This window comes from Loxodonta africana, chromosome 18, assembly GCF_030014295.1.
Source record: "Loxodonta africana isolate mLoxAfr1 chromosome 18, mLoxAfr1.hap2, whole genome shotgun sequence".
NCBI lineage: Eukaryota > Metazoa > Chordata > Mammalia > Proboscidea > Elephantidae > Loxodonta > Loxodonta africana.
In genome coordinates, this window is record NC_087359.1 from 64,660,212 (window position 1) to 64,677,737 (window position 17,526).

The window sequence follows — 17,526 nt, forward strand, 5'->3', positions numbered from 1 at the left end:
GCACAGTGCTTAAAAGCTATGGCTGCTAACCAAAATGGCGGCAGTTCAAATCTATCAGCAGTTCTTGGAAACCCTATGGGGCTCTTCTACTCTGTCTTATAGGGTCGCTATGAGTGGGAATTCACTCAAAAGTAATGGATTTTTTTATGGTCCTATGATTTACTCTGTCTCGTGTCAGAGAAATCACTGCATTTCTGTAGAGGATCATGGTGAAACCTGTGAGCTCTTGCTGGTTTTGAATCCTGGCTCTGCCATTTATTGGCTGAATGACCTTGGACAGTTATTTAACTTAATTAATTAATCCCACTGGTACAAAAATAATAATAAATAACATTTTCATGAAGTTGTTATGTTGATCACATGGTGATATCTGAACAGTTCTTAAAACAGAGCCTGATACATAGTTAATATTTCTTAAATGCTGGTATTTAACTACCTCCTACAGTTGTCATTAAACTGTTTGATAACTATCCAAAATCTAACAGACTATGCACATGGTAGATGTTGAAAAATGTTAAACTGCATTTTCCTCTAGCTTTGCTTCAAATCACAGAATCTTGTTGGTTGTGTTGTTACCTGACCTGTATTTGGATCATGATCCCATTCCAGGTCATGGACTTCCCAGACATGGATAAGATGAACAAAAAAAAACCAAACCCGCTGCCGTCGAGCTGATTCCGACTCAAAGCGACCCTGTAGGACAGAGTAGAACTGCCCCCATAGAGTTTCCAAGGAGTGCCTGGTGGATTCAAACTGCTGACCTCTTGGTTAGCAGCCGTACCTCTTAACCACTATTCCACCAGGGTTTCTGGATGAGATGACATCCTGGGATAAATATTTTCTTCTTAGTAATCACATTTTGCTCTTAGTGTCCTTCTCAGACTCTGTTATAGTTCCATGGTTTATGCGTTGTATATCCATGAGGGGCAAGGAATTGTGCAACAGCATAGAATTATGAAGAAAATGATACTTTACCCCTCGAAAATTTGCAAATATTTTCTGTGGACTGTGATTACAGTTTTATTTATCTATCTATCTGTCTGTCTATCTAACTATAATATAATATCATAAACATCCATGAACCCACCACCTAACCTGAAAATTAAGACTTCAGTAAAAACCTCTGTCTAATTGCATGGCATTCTCAATCCCACTCCCCTGACTCTCCCGTCTTGAGTTTCCTCTCATCCTGTATCCTGTGCTCATCTTTCCCTTGCTTTGTGTTTGTGCATTTTGATTGTGTCTACATATATTGCTCAAAAGTGTAATAAAAAAGTTGCTTAGAACCTTATTAAAAGGGTACCAATAACAGTCTTCTGGAATTTACTTTTTTTTTTTCAATTTAATATAATGTTGCTAAGATTCAACCAAATTTTTGCATGTCTTTGTAGGTCTTTCAGAAAAAAGCAATATCTTTACCTGTTGAAAGGATTGATCCCAATTACCAAGGGAAACAGTGTTGTTGCTATACAATGGGGGCAAGGAGAACTGTGTCTGGAACCCAGAGGATTCTTTGGGGGTAACTTTTCATATTTCCATGTTTTAATAGCAAAAGTTAATAGAAACTACAGATCCAAAGAAATGTAGTCCTAAAAGTGATCTACTGCCAACTTAAGGATGGAGGTTTGAACTCACCCAGCAATCTACAGAAGAAAGGCCTGATGATCTGCTTTTGTAGAGACTATAGCCAAGAAAACCGTTTGGAACAGTTCAACTCTGTGACACATGTGGTTGCCATGAGTTGGAATCGATGGTAAGAGGTTTTCTTTTCTTTTAAATGAGTACTCAGGCCCCTCAGGAATGAAAATTTGAGTCAAGTCACCGGGTGAGGACCAAGGATCCACTGTTCAGTAGCTCCTCTCAGAGATTTGAGTATCAGATAAGTGGCTGTTCCTCCTCTGAGTGGCTAGGTGCTGATAAAACCACTTTTCCTTCTTGTTCCCCCAGTCCACGAGCAAATAACTTCTTTCTGCTATTAGTATTTTCTGGGTTAATTTAGTAACTGTCTTTTTTTCTGTTAGCCTATTTTAGGACACACCTGTTCTCTAGAGAAGCAAAACCAGTAAAGTGTATAAATATGTATAGAGAGAGATTTCTGTCAAGGAAACAGCTGATATGATTTTAGAGGCTGGAACATCCCAAGTCTGTGGATCAGGATATATGTTTCTCACTGGGTTTTGGGTTGATGCATGTAGTTGCAGGAGCTGGCGAACCCAAGATGGGCAGGACGAAGAACAAGGCTCTTGTTCATAGGCTGTGAAGGTTAATAACTCCTAAGATGGGCATGCAAGACTGCAAGGCTTCTCCTGATTCATGTAGCTGCTGGCGCTGGTGAACCCAACATCGGCAAGTTGGAGAGCAGGGATCTTGCTCACAGGTTGTGCAGATCAATGAATTCCAAGTTTGGCAGGTAAGTTGCTAGCTCAAGTCAAAAGAAACAGAGGTCAGATGGACAAGAAGCAGCTGTAGGATCCAGAACCAGCCAAGGTGAGCAGGAAGGAAGTAGGCAGCGGAAAGTGGAGAGATGAAGGCTGAGGGGGCGGTGAGACACCATAGTCCTGGTCCCCACCATTATCACTGAGCAGATTCCATCATGGGGGTGATCAAACTTCAACCAGGAAATGATCACAACATTATTCAACTGCCAAAACATTGAGAATCGTGGCCCAACCAAGATGACACACAATATTAACCATCACACCTCTGCATCCAATTTCCTATATTAAATAATTTCTTTAAAAATACTGGGTGAGATTTCTATTTTCTGACTGGACTTTAACTGACATATCAGCATATAGTCTTTTCCTGGCTTACTCAATCATGGGGACTTAGGACTCCAGTATTAAGAAAATTTCTCAAGCAAATGAAGGATATGAAGTAAATTAAGTGAAAAACAAATCAAAAGCAAAAAATATTAGATAGGCGTATAAAACAAACAATGACACACACTAAATGGACGCACGAGCCCAGGGGCAAGAAGAGAAGGCAGAAAGGGACAGGAAAGCTGGATGAATGGAAATGGGGAACCAGAGATCAAGAAGGGAGAGTGTTGACATGTCATAGGGTTGGCAACCAATATCACAAAAAATGTGTGTTAATTGTTTAATGAGATGCTAATTTGCACATTTTATCTGATTTTTCTTCAGATATGTTCGTGTCAAGTGCTATATCTTCAATCTCACTAATTCTGGCTTCCATTGCCTCAATTCTGCTTCTATGCCTTTCTATTGAGTTGTCTAATTCTGAAATTTTATTATGAATCTTTTGGATTTCTGTTTGCTGTCTCTCTATGGATTCTTGCAGCATATTAAATTTGTTGTTATGCTCTTGTCTATCTTCTTAAGTTCCTCTGTTGCTGTGTCTGTGTGCTTCTTGGCTTGTTCTGTGTTTTGCCTGATCTTCTTCCTGATCTCTTTACTTCTGTATATTAATCTTTTGTATAGGAATCGACTCGATGGCACTGAGGTTTGGATTCTACCTCTGGTAATTCCAGGAAGTTATCTTCATCTGGAAGATTTCCTGATTCTTTGTTTTGGAAGCCTGCTGAACCCATCATGGTCTGCCTCTTTGTGTGATTTGATATTGACTGTTGTCCCTGAACCATCAATAAGTTATTGTATTCATTTTTTAATTTTATATTTGCTTACTGTGTCCTAGCTTCTTGTTTTGTTTTGTTTTGATATGCCCAAATAGGCTGCTCATGTGAGTTAGCTTGATTATTAGTATCTTTGAAGATCTAATGTCCTGTCACCATGTGGTTAGAGCTATTACTAAGTATGTGAGCCCAGGATTTTGCTTCCTTTTTTTGTATGGCGTCAGCTTAGGCATCCAGGTAGTTGGTCACCAAGTGTGTGGTGCAGGCTCTCGCCTACAGTCCTGGATGGGCAGGGGTGTTTGATGTAGGTACAGGTATCTGGCTGTAGCAGGGAGTCACATGCTGAGCAATGCAGACTTTGAGGAAAGCCTATCCCTGTTCCCTAGAGCATGTATGGGGGTAGGTTTTGTAGCTGGACTATGGGCACCGGATGCTGTTGGCTGTAAGGACTGGGAGGCACCACTTATTCTGGGACCCTGTTGTGGGTGGCTTTGTGGTGTGGGTGGAGCCACCAGTCTTCACACCCCTCAAGTCAGGAGGTAAGGACCCTGCTTAATAGGCAGAGCAGCGTCAAAATCATGAACCTGCCTCTCCACCATATAGCTGAAACAGTTGAAGTTAGACTTTAGGTACATACCCTGTTGTACTTTGTTAATAATGGCCCATGCTGTTGAAATGCGCCACACAGGCCTGTGCAGCGATGAAGGGCATTCGAAGTTCTTGGACCACTTATGCCTGTGCCTAGGTAAAGGAGCTGTTTCTGTCCTGAGTTACTGGCATAGGGGAGCTGGCAGATTATTTTTTCTCTGTTTGTTAATTTGTTCCCTCTCTAAGGCTGGGAGAATGGTTCAGGGGAAATGATGGGTCCTATTTTTTGTATTTCCAGCCCAGGGGACTTGGCACTCTGTGAAGCTGGCTCAGACCCAGTGCAGAGTGGGAAGGGAGCAGGTAAGTGGGAGAGAGGTTTTTCCCAAAGATATGTTTTTTGATCCATGAGGTAGGTTAGACACATGTACTTATCTTTTGCAGTTTGAGTGCCACTTTTCATGGATTCTGGAGGTGTGAGTATACTCTCCACCACTCAGCCTCTCCTATGTGGAAAATGTGTCCTGAACACTACTGCTTGCTTGGTGCCTGCTGATCCAAGCCAGCAGTGTCCAGTTCTCGCCAGGTCAGATTTGGCAACACTTGCTGCTTCTGAACAGTCTTCCCCACCCCACCACCCCCCCCCCCCGCCGCCCCGTGGCCAAGTCTGATTCCTCAACTTTGTCTTTGATGTTCAGGGCTCCTGGATTCTCATGTATAATTGATTCACTTGTTTTTTCTGGTTTTTGTTGTAAGAGGGGCCACAGAAACTGTCTGACTACTTTGCCATCTAGGCCACTCCTCCCTCACCTAAAACACAATTAAAAAGAAAAAAACTGTCACTGAGTTGACTCTGAATCATGGTGACAGCAGGTGTTACAGAGTACGACTGAATCCATAAGATTTTCTTGGCTGAATCTTTATGGACGCAGATCAACAGGCCTTTCTTTCATGGTGCCGCTGGGTTCCAGCTGCCAACCTTTCAGTTAGCAGTCAAGTACAGGTTTAAAGTATCACTTCAGGACAGCTTGCTTGGCAGAATCAACGGAAGATGGCTGAGGCAAGCAATAATTGACTTGACATGTAGGTTCAGTGATTTTTATTTGCAGTTAAAGCCACAAATATACATATAGATTCTTATGATCATTGTAATTTTACTGGTGAAATAATAAGTGCCAAGGAAGTAGAACAAAAAAACAGGCGAGCGACTGTAGATTCTTAGGAAAACTTCATACTATCAACTGCTGTAACAACCGTACATTATTCCTCTGTCTAACTTAAAGTTGGACAAGGGGAATTGAACTCCAGTACTGTAAAAGCATAAAAAAAAAAAAATCAAACCCATTGCCACAAAGTCAATACTGTTTCCTAGGGACCCTGTAGGACACAGTAGGGCTGCCTCATATGGTTTCCAAAGAGTGACTGGTGGATTGGAACTGCCAAACTTTTGGTTAGCAACCAAAGCCTTTACCTGCTGCACACCAGGGCCCAGTACGAGCAAAGTAGGGCTGATTAAAAGTAATAGTGCAATAAAAATTGACATTTCAGTGGTGATTTATATCCCTTAAAGCATGAGCGTATGTCATCTTCTCAACCCTGTGTGGGAGCAGGACAGACATATTATTTCAAATAGGTAGATGTGGGAGCCTAGGTTCATACCTTCTCAACTTTATTCTGCTATTCAGTAGCATAACTGGAGCAAGAACCCAATATTTTTGTACTGCCATTCTGGCCAAAGAGCAACAATGTGTACAAAGTGTCAGAAAGATGTCTCTTCAAACTATTACCAGAGTTTGAGAAAAGGAATTTTCTGGCTGGAAATATCAATGATACCTTCTTGAAGGTGGGTGACATTGGGGCTGGACTCTTATGTGCATGCTTAATGGTGGCTGCCCTTCCCAATATGTGACCTCAAGTTGGTTATGAGGAAATTCTCTTGCCGAGGAGTTTCCCTAAGGCAGCCTTCATGTCCCGATTTCTCAGACTGTAGATGAAAGGATTTAACATTGGGGTCACTGCTGTGTACATCACAGTTATCACTGCATCCTTTAGGCTGTAACTGGTCAGAGGACGGAAATACATGCCCATGACTGTCCCATAATACAAAGAAACAACTGTGAGGTGGGAGCCACAGGTAGAGAAGGCTTTGAGTATGCCCTTATTGGATGGAACACATAGAACAACAGAAAAGACCCGAATATAGGAGATAATAATGCATATTAATGGCACACAGAAAACACCAATCCCCAGGTACATCATTTTCACATTAAAGTGGATATCAGAACAGGATAACTTGAGCAAAAAGGAAGTGTCACAGTAGAAGTTGGCCACTTCCCGGTTCCCACACAAGGACAGACTAGCTGTGAGCACAGTGTGGAGGAGGGCATTGGCATTTGCAATCACCCAAGACCCAACAACAAGCAAGACACAGGACCTTGGGCTGATAATTGTTGTATAATGAAGAGGGCGGCTGATGGCCATGGCACGATCATATGCCATCACAGCCAAGATATAGCTATCTGTGTCAGCCAAGGCAACCATGAAATACATCTGTGTTAGACATCCTTTGAAGGAAATGTCTTTGCTGCCCAAGAGATGGTTTGCTAGCATCTTAGGGACAGCTACAGATGAGAAGAGCATGTCAACAAAGGAGAGATTGGCAAGGAAAAAGTACATGGGGTTATGAAGGCGAATGTCGGAATGAATGGCCAAGATGATGAGCAAATTTCCAATCAGTGTGCTGGGGTAAATAAATAGGAAGAGGATGAAGAAGATATCTTCCTGTTGCTGCTGATCGGTAATTCCCAGGAGAATGAAACCCAGGATAGAGGACTGGTTTTCTTCCTTCATGGCTCCTTCTGTAGGAAAGTCCAGATTATTAATGAATTTACTGTGTGCATTTATTTTAATGATCATCCTTATTCACCACCTTTGACTACAAAGTTCAGTTACCTCTCTCCCTAAATTTACTAAATCCTGAGATAGCCAATATTTTGAGGATAAAAGTTGCTTTTGTTCAGTGGGACTGATTATCAGTACCTCCGGACACTCCATTTGCTAATCTCTGTTAGGCCTCATGGAAAATCACAAATCTGAGAAAAATACAGTTCATTAATCCATTTGTTGAACATGTACTTATTAAGAATGCACTGTGTTGGAGAAAAGAAGGTAACTTGAGGCATAGTCTCTGCCTTCAGTGTCCTTACAACTTAATGGAGAAGTCAGAATTACACATTAATTTTATTATGCATGATAATGAAAGGACACCATTTTGGAATCTAAGACAACATACTCCAGTGTAATGGATGTGTCATTAGAAGGACTACCTTGGACAGTTAGGAACTGATCCACTGACCAAACTCAGAGTGAGTCAGAGCCCAGGAGGTGACAGATGTCTATACTGGTATCAGCGAATTATAATTTCCTCACAAGGAGGAAAACCAACCCAGTCAATTCTCCACCCTCCCAATATGCCTAATTTTCAAAGTTGCCTTTTGCCATCTATTTGATGGGTTTTATCTCTTTTCCAAACCCTTTACTATATGTTATTGCAACGCTTTTCTTCTTGGTATTCTCCCTTTCTTCATTATTTCTTTTGATGACTCATCCCACTCCACCGTGGCTTCAACTATCACTTTGCCAATGACTCTGAAGGCTCTCTCTGTAGACTTGACCTCTCTTTCTTGTATTTCCATGTTCAGTCATCCCCCCAACATGTTTGACCAAACCCCTTACTCTGCACATTCAACCTAAGTAGAATCTCAAGCTTTTCTGAGGAGGAACACTGCATCTTTTTCATTTCTGTATCCTCCAGAGAGATTATTGTGGAGTATTTTTCATTGTTGACACCAATAAATTTGTATTCAATATAACTTGAGTTTAGTCCAGCTTTATTCCATGGGTTCCACACCTGTGAGGTACTCACAGGCATGTTCACTCACTTTCCCCTTCACTCTACATCTGATCTTGTTGATTCATCATTTAAAATAATTTTTACATAGCTCCACTTTTCTATTATAGTCTCAGTGCTTTAGCTTAGGCCATCATCATTTTTTACCTGAAATATTGTATTGCTCTCTTAACTGCTTGATTATATGTTCCCTCCTCTTTGATCTATCCTCCACTCTGAGACCATAGGGATTATGGCAGAGACTATTAGCTACTCACCCAAATCATTGTTATTCTCTTTTTCCTGGGCACTCAGCAAGATTACATTTCCCAGCCTCCTTTGTAGAGAGATGCAGTCATGTGACTGAGTTCTAGCCAATCTATTGGTGTGTTTTAATTCTGGGCCTGTCCACACTCTCTTTCCCCCTTTGCCAGCTGAATGCAAATGGATAGAGCTTAATGGGATCGTGAAGTCACTTGGTGGAATGAACTCTGTTTCTTTTTCTCCACCTACTACTAGAAATTCTCTATTTGTTACCGTAGACCACACCACCCTAAGTAATTCACTAGTTTTTCTAAATATAAATAGGCCTCTTCTCAATAATTAATTCAACCTAGAAGTAATCCAACCTCCAATTCTCAGTGACAGTACATATAAACTCTATTCTAGGCACAGGGGATGCAGACCTAATTATCTTTCTCAAAATCTGATGTGCTTTCTCACCTCTGCTTCTAAAGAATTTTGGTTTCTTCTCCAGAAATGCCTTTCTCCACCTTCACACAGAATTATACTATCTCAGGGTTGGAAGGTTTGAGTAGAGTTGGAGGGCTCAGAGACTATGGTTAGGTCATATGGTATGGGAGTGTAAGATTTCAGAGGTGGAGCTCTTGGCAACATGGAAGACTAAACTGATGTTGATAGGTCTCATTAGTATTAAAACACTTAAAACTTCTTGCTGTCAAGAAGACCTTAGAGGACAGAATAGAACTGCTCCATAGGGTTTCCAATGAGTGGCGGGTGGATTTGAACTGCCACCCTTTTGCTTAGCAGCTGCGCTGTTAACCAGTGTGCCAAGTGGGCTCCAAAGTAAAAAAAAAAAAAAAAGCCACAGAGCCAAATCTAAGAGAAAGAAAGGGGAATACCTAGGTATCAGAAAGAAAGAGAAAGATCAAAGCAAGAGCTGTAAGCCATAGCTGATGCTACAAGGGTTCCTTAGTGTTATCATTCAGGAATTAGGCCCTAAGGGCTGAAATCTGGCATGTTAATACCGCTTCAGTACAAGAAATGTGGTCACATATTCGCATGAATCAGGGGAGCTTCCCTTGCTCCCTGTGCATGAAACACTTGAAGCTTTGCCCTGCTTGTGAAAAGGGCACTAGGGAACATACTGACATACAAGGATTGGAAAGAACAAAGTGGATAGAAGTCACAGAAAATATGGTTGTCTGGAAAAAAAAAATCCAAAAGAATCTCTAGATAATCTAAGAGAGTTCAGGAAGATTGTTGGATGCAAATAAATGTTTTTTAGAAATCAGTACTGTTCCATACTGTCCTATACTTAAGTATAGCAAGAGTTCAGAAAAGAAGTAGCAATAATTTAGAAAATATAATTTTTAAAGACCCTCCACCATTCACAATAAAACCAAAATGCCAGACCCATTGCCATGGAGTCAATTCCAACTCACAGCGACCTCAGGTGTTACAGAGTAGAACTGTAACTTAGGGTTTTCTTGGCTGTACACTTTACTGGAAGCAGATTCTCAGGCCGATCTTTCATGCCACTGCTGGATGGGTTCAAACTGCCAACGTTTGTATCAGTCGACTGCAAATCCTTTGTGTCACCCAGGGGCCTCTATTCACAATAGCAAGAGCAATTTTAAAGGCTCTAGACATAATTCTAGGGGCCCTAGTGGCACAGCAGTTAAGCCTTTGCTAACCCAGAAATCTGCCATTTGAATCCACCAGCCACATCTTGGAAACTCTATAGGACTGTTCTACTCTGTCCTATAGGGTCACTATAAGTAGGAATCGACTCTACCGCAATGGCTTAGACGTAATTCTAAGGAAACCTTGTGGCCGAAGTGATTAAGACTTTGGCTGCTAACTAAAAGCTCACCTGTTGAAACCCACCAGCCTCTCAGTGGGAGAAAGATGTGGATTTCTGCTTGCGTAACGATTACAGCCTTGGAAACCCTATGGGAGCAGTTCTACTTTGTCCTATAGGTTCCTTATAAATTGAAATAGACTCGACAGCAAAGAGTTTTGGTTGCACATAATTCTAAGAAAAGACGTCCATAACCAGTATGAAAAAAATTATAGAACTTTACTGAAAGACAAAAATGAATACCTAAATAAATGGGAGATTAGCAACGTTAATGGATGGAAAGGTTCAAGTGGTAAAATGTCAATTATTCTCTAATTAATCTATAATTTGATGTAATCACAGTCAAAGTACAGCAGTTTTTTTTAAACATGGAATTTAACAAACTGATCCTAAAATTCCCATAGAAGAACAGACAGCCTAGAAGAGCTAAGTGAATTTGAGGAAAAGGATTAAGGAGAGAGGAATTGTCCTATCAGTTATCAAAGTGCAATAGTACTTGTATAAATAAAAGAACCCCAAACCCATCACTGTCAAGTTAATTCTGACTCATAGTGACCCTATAAGACACAGTCAAACTGTCCCATATGGATGTAAATCTTTATGGAAGCCAACTGCCACATCTTTCTCCCATGGTGGGTTCAAACCACCCACCTTTAGGTTAGCTGTCCAGTGCTTAACCAATTTGCCACAGGGCTCCTAGCACTGATGTAGGGACTGACAAATAGACCATAACAACAGATTTGAGGGCCTAGAAATAGCCCAGACACATATTAGAAATTAAAATATGACATGAGTTGGTTTAGAAATACTTGAGGAAAGGATGGAGTATTTAGTCAAGCAGGCTGGGGCAATTGGATACCTATATATATTGAAAAAAAAAAACACTGAACAATAATTCCTAAAGAATTAATTGTAAAAAGCAAAACTTCAAACATTTTAGAACAAATTTTATAAAAGATAATACGTTTATGGTATCAGTGTAGGAAGTGGTTTCTTTAACCAGGTACAAAGTGCATAAAAGATAAACAAAAATATTATAAAATTTGTCAGTATTGAAATGAAAGCGCTTGTATGGAAAAGACATATTAGAAAAAAGGAAAAGAAAAATCTTGGACTGGAAAGATGTATCACGTTAATCAATAAAGGATTAGTCTTCAGAATACATAAGAGTCATACACACTAATAAAAAAAAAAAGGCCAAATCCCACTAGAAATAATGAGCAAGAGACTTGAATAGGCAAGTCAGGAAAGAGGATATCATATGGCCAATAAACAAATGAAAAGGTGCTCATCCTTGTTAGTGATCAGAGAAATGCACAATGATTCAAAATTCAATTTAATATTCTTCATCTTGGAATAAGTGGAAAAACTGACAATTTCAAGTGTTAGGGAGAAATGGAAAAACGGGAGCTCATATGCTCCACTAGCGGAACTCTAAATTAGTGTAACCACTTTGGAAGACAACTAGGCAATCTCCAGTAGAGCTGACATTAATACACATGTGACCCACCAATTTTGCTTGGAAATTATACTTTAGAGAAAGTCTAGCATATGTGCTCAAGAAGACATCCACAAGGATGTGCACCATTATATAGAAGATTAGAAATGGTCCACCAATTGAGGAGTGGATAAGTAAATTGTAGTGTTTTCTTAAAATAGTTAAAATGAATTCATATGGATAACTAAAAAGCACATAATAGGAAAAAGCAAGTTTTTGGACAATCTATACCATATCACACCATTTTTGTAAAAGTTAATACATAAAATAATTCACAGAAATGTAATAAAAGTATAAATCCTAAGTGGGAGTGTACTACCAACTCCAGAATAGTGGTTATCCCTAGGGTGGGAAGGGGAAATGAGATTTTAGAGGAGAAGAAACTGTGTCTGTACTATTTATTTTTAAAAGACTTGTTGTAAATATGACCATTAACATTTGTTAAATCTAGATGATGAATTTTTGTTATGTTATGTCTCTGGATGTTTTAACAACATCAAACTTAATTTAAGAGAAAGATTTCATAGGGTTGGGTGATAACTGGGTTCAGGGTTTGGCCATGGAGCTGGGTGGCTCAAGTTCATATTTCACTGAAGGTAGGAGATAGAGTATTGCTTTCAAAGAGGCTGAGGATAAGCAGTTTAGTTACACTGGGAAGAGGGATCCAAGGGCCATGCTATCATGCTAAGAGAGAAGGATGTTAAAGGAGAAAGATTCAGGTTAGAGGAAGCAAATAGTGGATGCAAGTAGGGATAGATTTTAACAATCTTTTGCTACCGTTATTGTCAGGTGCTGGTCCTCCCAGCTCATTATTTTGTGCATACCGCTTCTTTGATCCGATGGTGATCTGCAGTCACTTACCCTCTTTACTGCATGTCGGGTAGTCAGCCCAGTTGTGGCACTTTCATCCCTTCCTGCCTGCAGCCCATGGTCACTTGCCCCTCAATAAAATGTCAACCTTAAGACAATCTGCATTTTCACTTCTCTTTTCCTGGGTAGGAGCCCTGGTGGCACAGTTGTTAAACCGTTCAGCTGCTAACCAAAATGTTGGCAGTTCCAATTCACCAGCCGCTCCTTGGAAACCCAATGTGGCAGTTCTACTTTGTCCAATAGAGTCGCTATGAGTTGGAATCGACTCAATGGCAACAGGTTTTTATTTTATTTTATTTTTATTCCTGGGTAGCGGAAGCATAGTGGAGAAATCACACAAACTCAGAGCTAGAATTCATGATGCTCAATTCCATTTGGACCCTCAGCACTCTTCAGCAATCCTCCCTCTCCCCATTCTTTTCAGTAGTCCGTGTGAAACCTTTGCCACTCTCCTCAAAACTCACTGCAACACTCTACATCAAAAATCTCAAAGATGCCTGGGTGTCGCTTCCCTCTTCACTGAGATAACTAAACCCATAAGGGATAATTCCTCAATATTCTTCCCTACACATAATTTCCATACACATAATTCCATCCTTTTCTTTCCCCCCCTCCCCGGCCCTGATCCTCAAAATGGAAGTTCATACCCGTATATATACGTTCTTGTTCTTATTCCCTTCTGCTTCTTCAGCAATACTGCTCCATCAATTCTTTTAGCTACTTGGGCACCGGCTCTTTCCCATTAAACAGTAAACATATTATAGCCTCTTTAGTTATTAAATGAGGAGCTTCTGGGAGGTGCAAATGGTTAAGCACTTGGCTACTAATCGAAAGGTTGATGGTTTGAACCCACCAGAGACTACTTGGAAGAAAGTCCAGGCAATCTGTTTCCAAAAGGTCATAGCCCAGAAAACCCTTTGAAGCACAGGTCTACTCTGCAACACCTGGGGTTTTTGTGAGTTGGAATAGACTTGAAGGCAACTGTTTAGTTGTTAAATGAATCTTCCTGAATCTTGTAACCCTTTCTAGCTACCACCCATTTCTTATCTCTGTCCTTTTTCAGCCAGGCTTCCTTACAGAGACATCTATCTGCTTACTGGACCCAAAATTATGTCTATGAAATTCGAATGTGGATATATCTCTGTTTAAAATCACTCTCTGTCTACCCATCACCTATCAGATGAAGTCCACTTTCCTTATCATGGAGAAAAACAAAAGGTCAGGGTTCAGACAATGGAGTATAAATTCAGGCAAGAATGTACTGTCTATTTTTATCAGGAGCAGAGGGCACAGGCAGGGGAGTAGAAAGAAATCAGCCTGGAAGGGAAGTGTTGGGTTACATTGTGGAGGGTTTTGAGATAAAGCAAGAACTTTGTGCTTTATTGTTTAGGTACTAAGAATTAATACAGTGGGTATGGGTTGCATTAGCCTTTTCAGGTAATACAGATATGAAATCTTTTGTTTAATGTCAATACAGGAATTTGGACATAAAAACTAAATTACTGATCAATAGGGCAACATTTTGGAGTGACAATCTGGTACAAGGACAACTTCAATTTGATTCTAAAAATGTGTGTCTACACACACACACTCACAGTGTTACTTCAGGAGATACAGCTTAGGTCTGAGAAAACCAAATCAGAACTACTCCTTCCTGATCTCATTTTCACAGCCAAGAGCCAGAGAAGAATTACCATATAGAATCGAAGGCCCTGTTTTCTGTACCCTTTGGTCCATTATTGTGGTTGCTGATGCTGGATTGTACATGGAGGAGGGAAAGCAGAATGCTCTGAGAGGGGAGAAAAGAAGGGGACAGCACGTGTGCTTTGTCTCTGCCTTGTGCTTATCCCCATGTCTTCCCTCTTTGAGAACGTGGGTTGTGGAGTCAAGCCAGGATTCTAGCCCTAACTTTGCCATTCCTTCTCTCTGTTACTTTATGCAATTCATTTCACCATTTTTTTCTACTTCATCTGATAAAACACATAACAGTTCTACTCACCTCTTGGGGGTTTGGGAGGGTCAACAGAGATACTGCATGGAAGGCAGTTGCTGGCACATAAGTGCTTAGCTAAAAGCTAGCTATCCCTTGATGTCGTAAAGACTCTTCTGCAATGTCTACAGTCCTACCTGAGGATTCTTGCTGAGCTTGATGCTTCCCCAAAGAGCCCTGGCCCTGTGGCCTTCACAACCCTTCCATAAATGGGAAATTTCCAGCCAGGTCATCTAGCTCCTTTCAACAATGCTTTTTGGGAGCATGATGGAGAAAAGGTTAGTAGGCAGTCTGAAGAGGGGGTCCCTGGTCCTCTGTTCCTGAGGAGGAGAAGACAGGGCCAGGCTGATATGGAAATAGGAGCTTTGTGTTTCCCAACCTTGGAGCAGAAGTGGTGGACAGGGCCTGTGGGGCTGGAGCTGTCCTGAATGGACCCTGAAGATCAGTCATCTAGTTTCTTCCTCAAGAAGCAGCACGGGTCATAGCACTGAGACAATTTGGGATTATTCACTAGGTTATAAAGGCTCTTGAAACACATCTCCCCCAGGTCTTCATTAAGGTCAAAGTCTGAGTAACTGTTGAGACCCATTTACACACTCCTCCAACTGTGCCCTGAGGGGATACAGTAGCTCCCAAAAGTAATTGTTCTGAGTTCTTTTCCAGGAGGAAGAATCAGGAAGAAAGTTTTCAAGGGGGTCTGTGTTCAGGGTCCAAGCTCTGGGGTGAGCTATTCTAGGATCTTTTTTGGAATTTGGATCCCTTTCCTCTGAGTTTCAGCACAATCCTGGAGGCATCACTTTGGACTACAAGGTCTATGGTACAATTGAGCTCTTGGTCTTTTCTTCTGGGCCAAACTAAATCCTTTCTGGTGTTCAATATGGCAAAGAAGAAGAATTATAGTTCGTCTTTGCTCAGGAGTTCACACAAGTAGTGTTAGGATGGTAGTTATACTTTCCATTGGCCGGCATGCTGGTAGTAGGAATCCTAAGTTTTTAGATTCTTAGATTCATGTACCTATAGCTTTTGTAACAACCTTGACTGATGACCGTTGTCCTATGATTTACTATATCCTGTGCCAGAGAGGTTGCTGCCTTTTTGTAAAGGACCATGGTGGAAAATGTGAGTTCTGGCTGGTTTGAATCTTGGCTCTGCCACTTACTGGCTGTATGACCTTGGACAGTTATTTAACTAAACTAACTAAATGCATTTTTGTAATAATAACAATAATAAATAACATTTTCATAAATTTGTTATGCTTCTATCCTGGTTATACCTGAAAAGTTCTTAAAATAGAGCCTGGTACATATGTTTTGTAAATATTATTATTTTACTACCTCTTATAAACTCACCCAAATCTATCAGACTATGCACATGGCAGATGTTGAAAAATGCCTATTAAATTGTATTTTCCTCCAGCTATGTTTCAGGTCACACCACCCTTTTGGTTCTGTTGTTACCTGACCTGTATTTGAATCATGCTTTGGGTTGCAGGACATGGTCTTCCCAGGCATTCATAAGATGACTTTCCATCATGAATATTTTCTTCCTAGTAATCACATTTTGTTCTCAGTGTCCTTCTCAACCTCTCTTATACTTCCATGGTTTGTGTACTGGGTATCCATGAGGAGCAAGGAATTGTGGGATGGTATGGAAAAGAATTATGAAGAAAGTGGTGAATTTAGCCCTCACAAAATTTTTAAATATTTTCTGTGGACTGTGACTACAGGTTTATTTAGTTTATCAATGTAATCTCTGGCCACCATTCCCACTCATTCTTCTACAAGATTCATTCATTCATTCTACATTCATTCTACAAGATTCTCAGTCTACATTCTTAGATAATTTCACTGATTTCCATAACTTTATTTATTAACTTCACTCTGATCTATGCTCTGTTAATTCTGCTCCAAGGTTTCATATTTTCATCCTATTGGAGTACTTCCATGAGAGCATCCCACAGGAACCCTTGCAAATACACTGAAAACAGAACTTAGTTTTTTAAAAGTTACCATCATGTTCACTATTTTCATTAAAGGCATCCTTTCTCTTTTAGTTGGAAACCCTGGTGGCACAGTGGTTAAGTGATACGGCTGCTAACCAAATGGTCGGCAGTTTGAATCCGCCAGGTGCTCCTTGGAAACTCTGTGGGGCAGTTCTACTCTGTCCTATAGGGTCGCTCTGAGTCGGAATCAACTTGATGGCACTGGGTTTGGTTTGGTTTTGGTTTTTTCTCTTTTAGTGGCTCAACCTCCAAATCTTGAAGACAGTTTCATCTGCTTATTTACTACTATCATAAAAATGACTACTTTCGATTATTTCTACTTCCACATTATTTTACATGTAAATCCTTTGTCTGTATCTCACTAGATAGCTCTAAGAGCTGCTTAATTGAACTACTGGTTTCCCAGCTCTCCTTTGCCCACCTCTCTATCCAATCCTTGATTTCAGACAAGCTCTCATCATTGCTTTATGCAGAGCATCTGTCTGTCTATCTCTCTAGAATAATATCATAAACATCCATGCACCCACCACCTAACCTGGAAATTAAGATTTTATCTGTAACCACATCTAACTGAGTGGCACTCTCAATTTCACTCCCATGACTCTCCCCTCTTGAGTTTTCCCTCATCCTGTACCCTGTGCTCATCTTTCCCTTGCTTTGTTTTTGTGTGCTTTTATTGCATATAGATTCCTTGAAAACATACTAAAAAAATTGTTTATAACCTTATTAAAAGAGTACCAATAACAATCTTTTGGGATTTACTTTTATTTTTTCAATTTAATGTAATGCTGCTAAGATTCAACCAAATTGTTGCATGTCTCTGTAGGTCATTCAGAAAAAAGCAATATCTACTGGTTAGAGGGAATGATTCCAACTACCAAAGGAAATTGTGCTGTAGGAACACAGTTTGGGTAAGGAGGACTGGGTTTGGAACCCAGGAGATTCTCTTGGGTGACTCTTGGTATTTCCATATCTGTGACAGTTAAGATTGTG

At 40.4% G+C, this 17,526-nt stretch overlaps 1 protein-coding gene across 1 annotated transcript; it reads right to left on the reverse strand.

Moving 5' to 3' along the window:
• Nucleotides 1-6,031: 6,031 nt before the first annotated feature.
• Nucleotides 6,032-7,241, reverse strand: LOC100666769 (olfactory receptor 1A1-like). The gene has a single exon (XM_064270391.1). The coding sequence runs from the start codon at nt 7,094-7,096 to the stop codon at nt 6,101-6,103; it is 996 nt and encodes a 331-aa protein (XP_064126461.1). The 5' UTR covers nt 7,097-7,241; the 3' UTR covers nt 6,032-6,100.
• Nucleotides 7,242-17,526: the final 10,285 nt, after the last annotated feature.

Bases quoted from the DNA above. Each gene is read 5' to 3' on its own strand.
- LOC100666769 (XM_064270391.1), bottom strand. From the start codon at position 7,096: ATGATCATTAAAATAAATGCACACAGTAAATTCATTAATAATCTGGAC.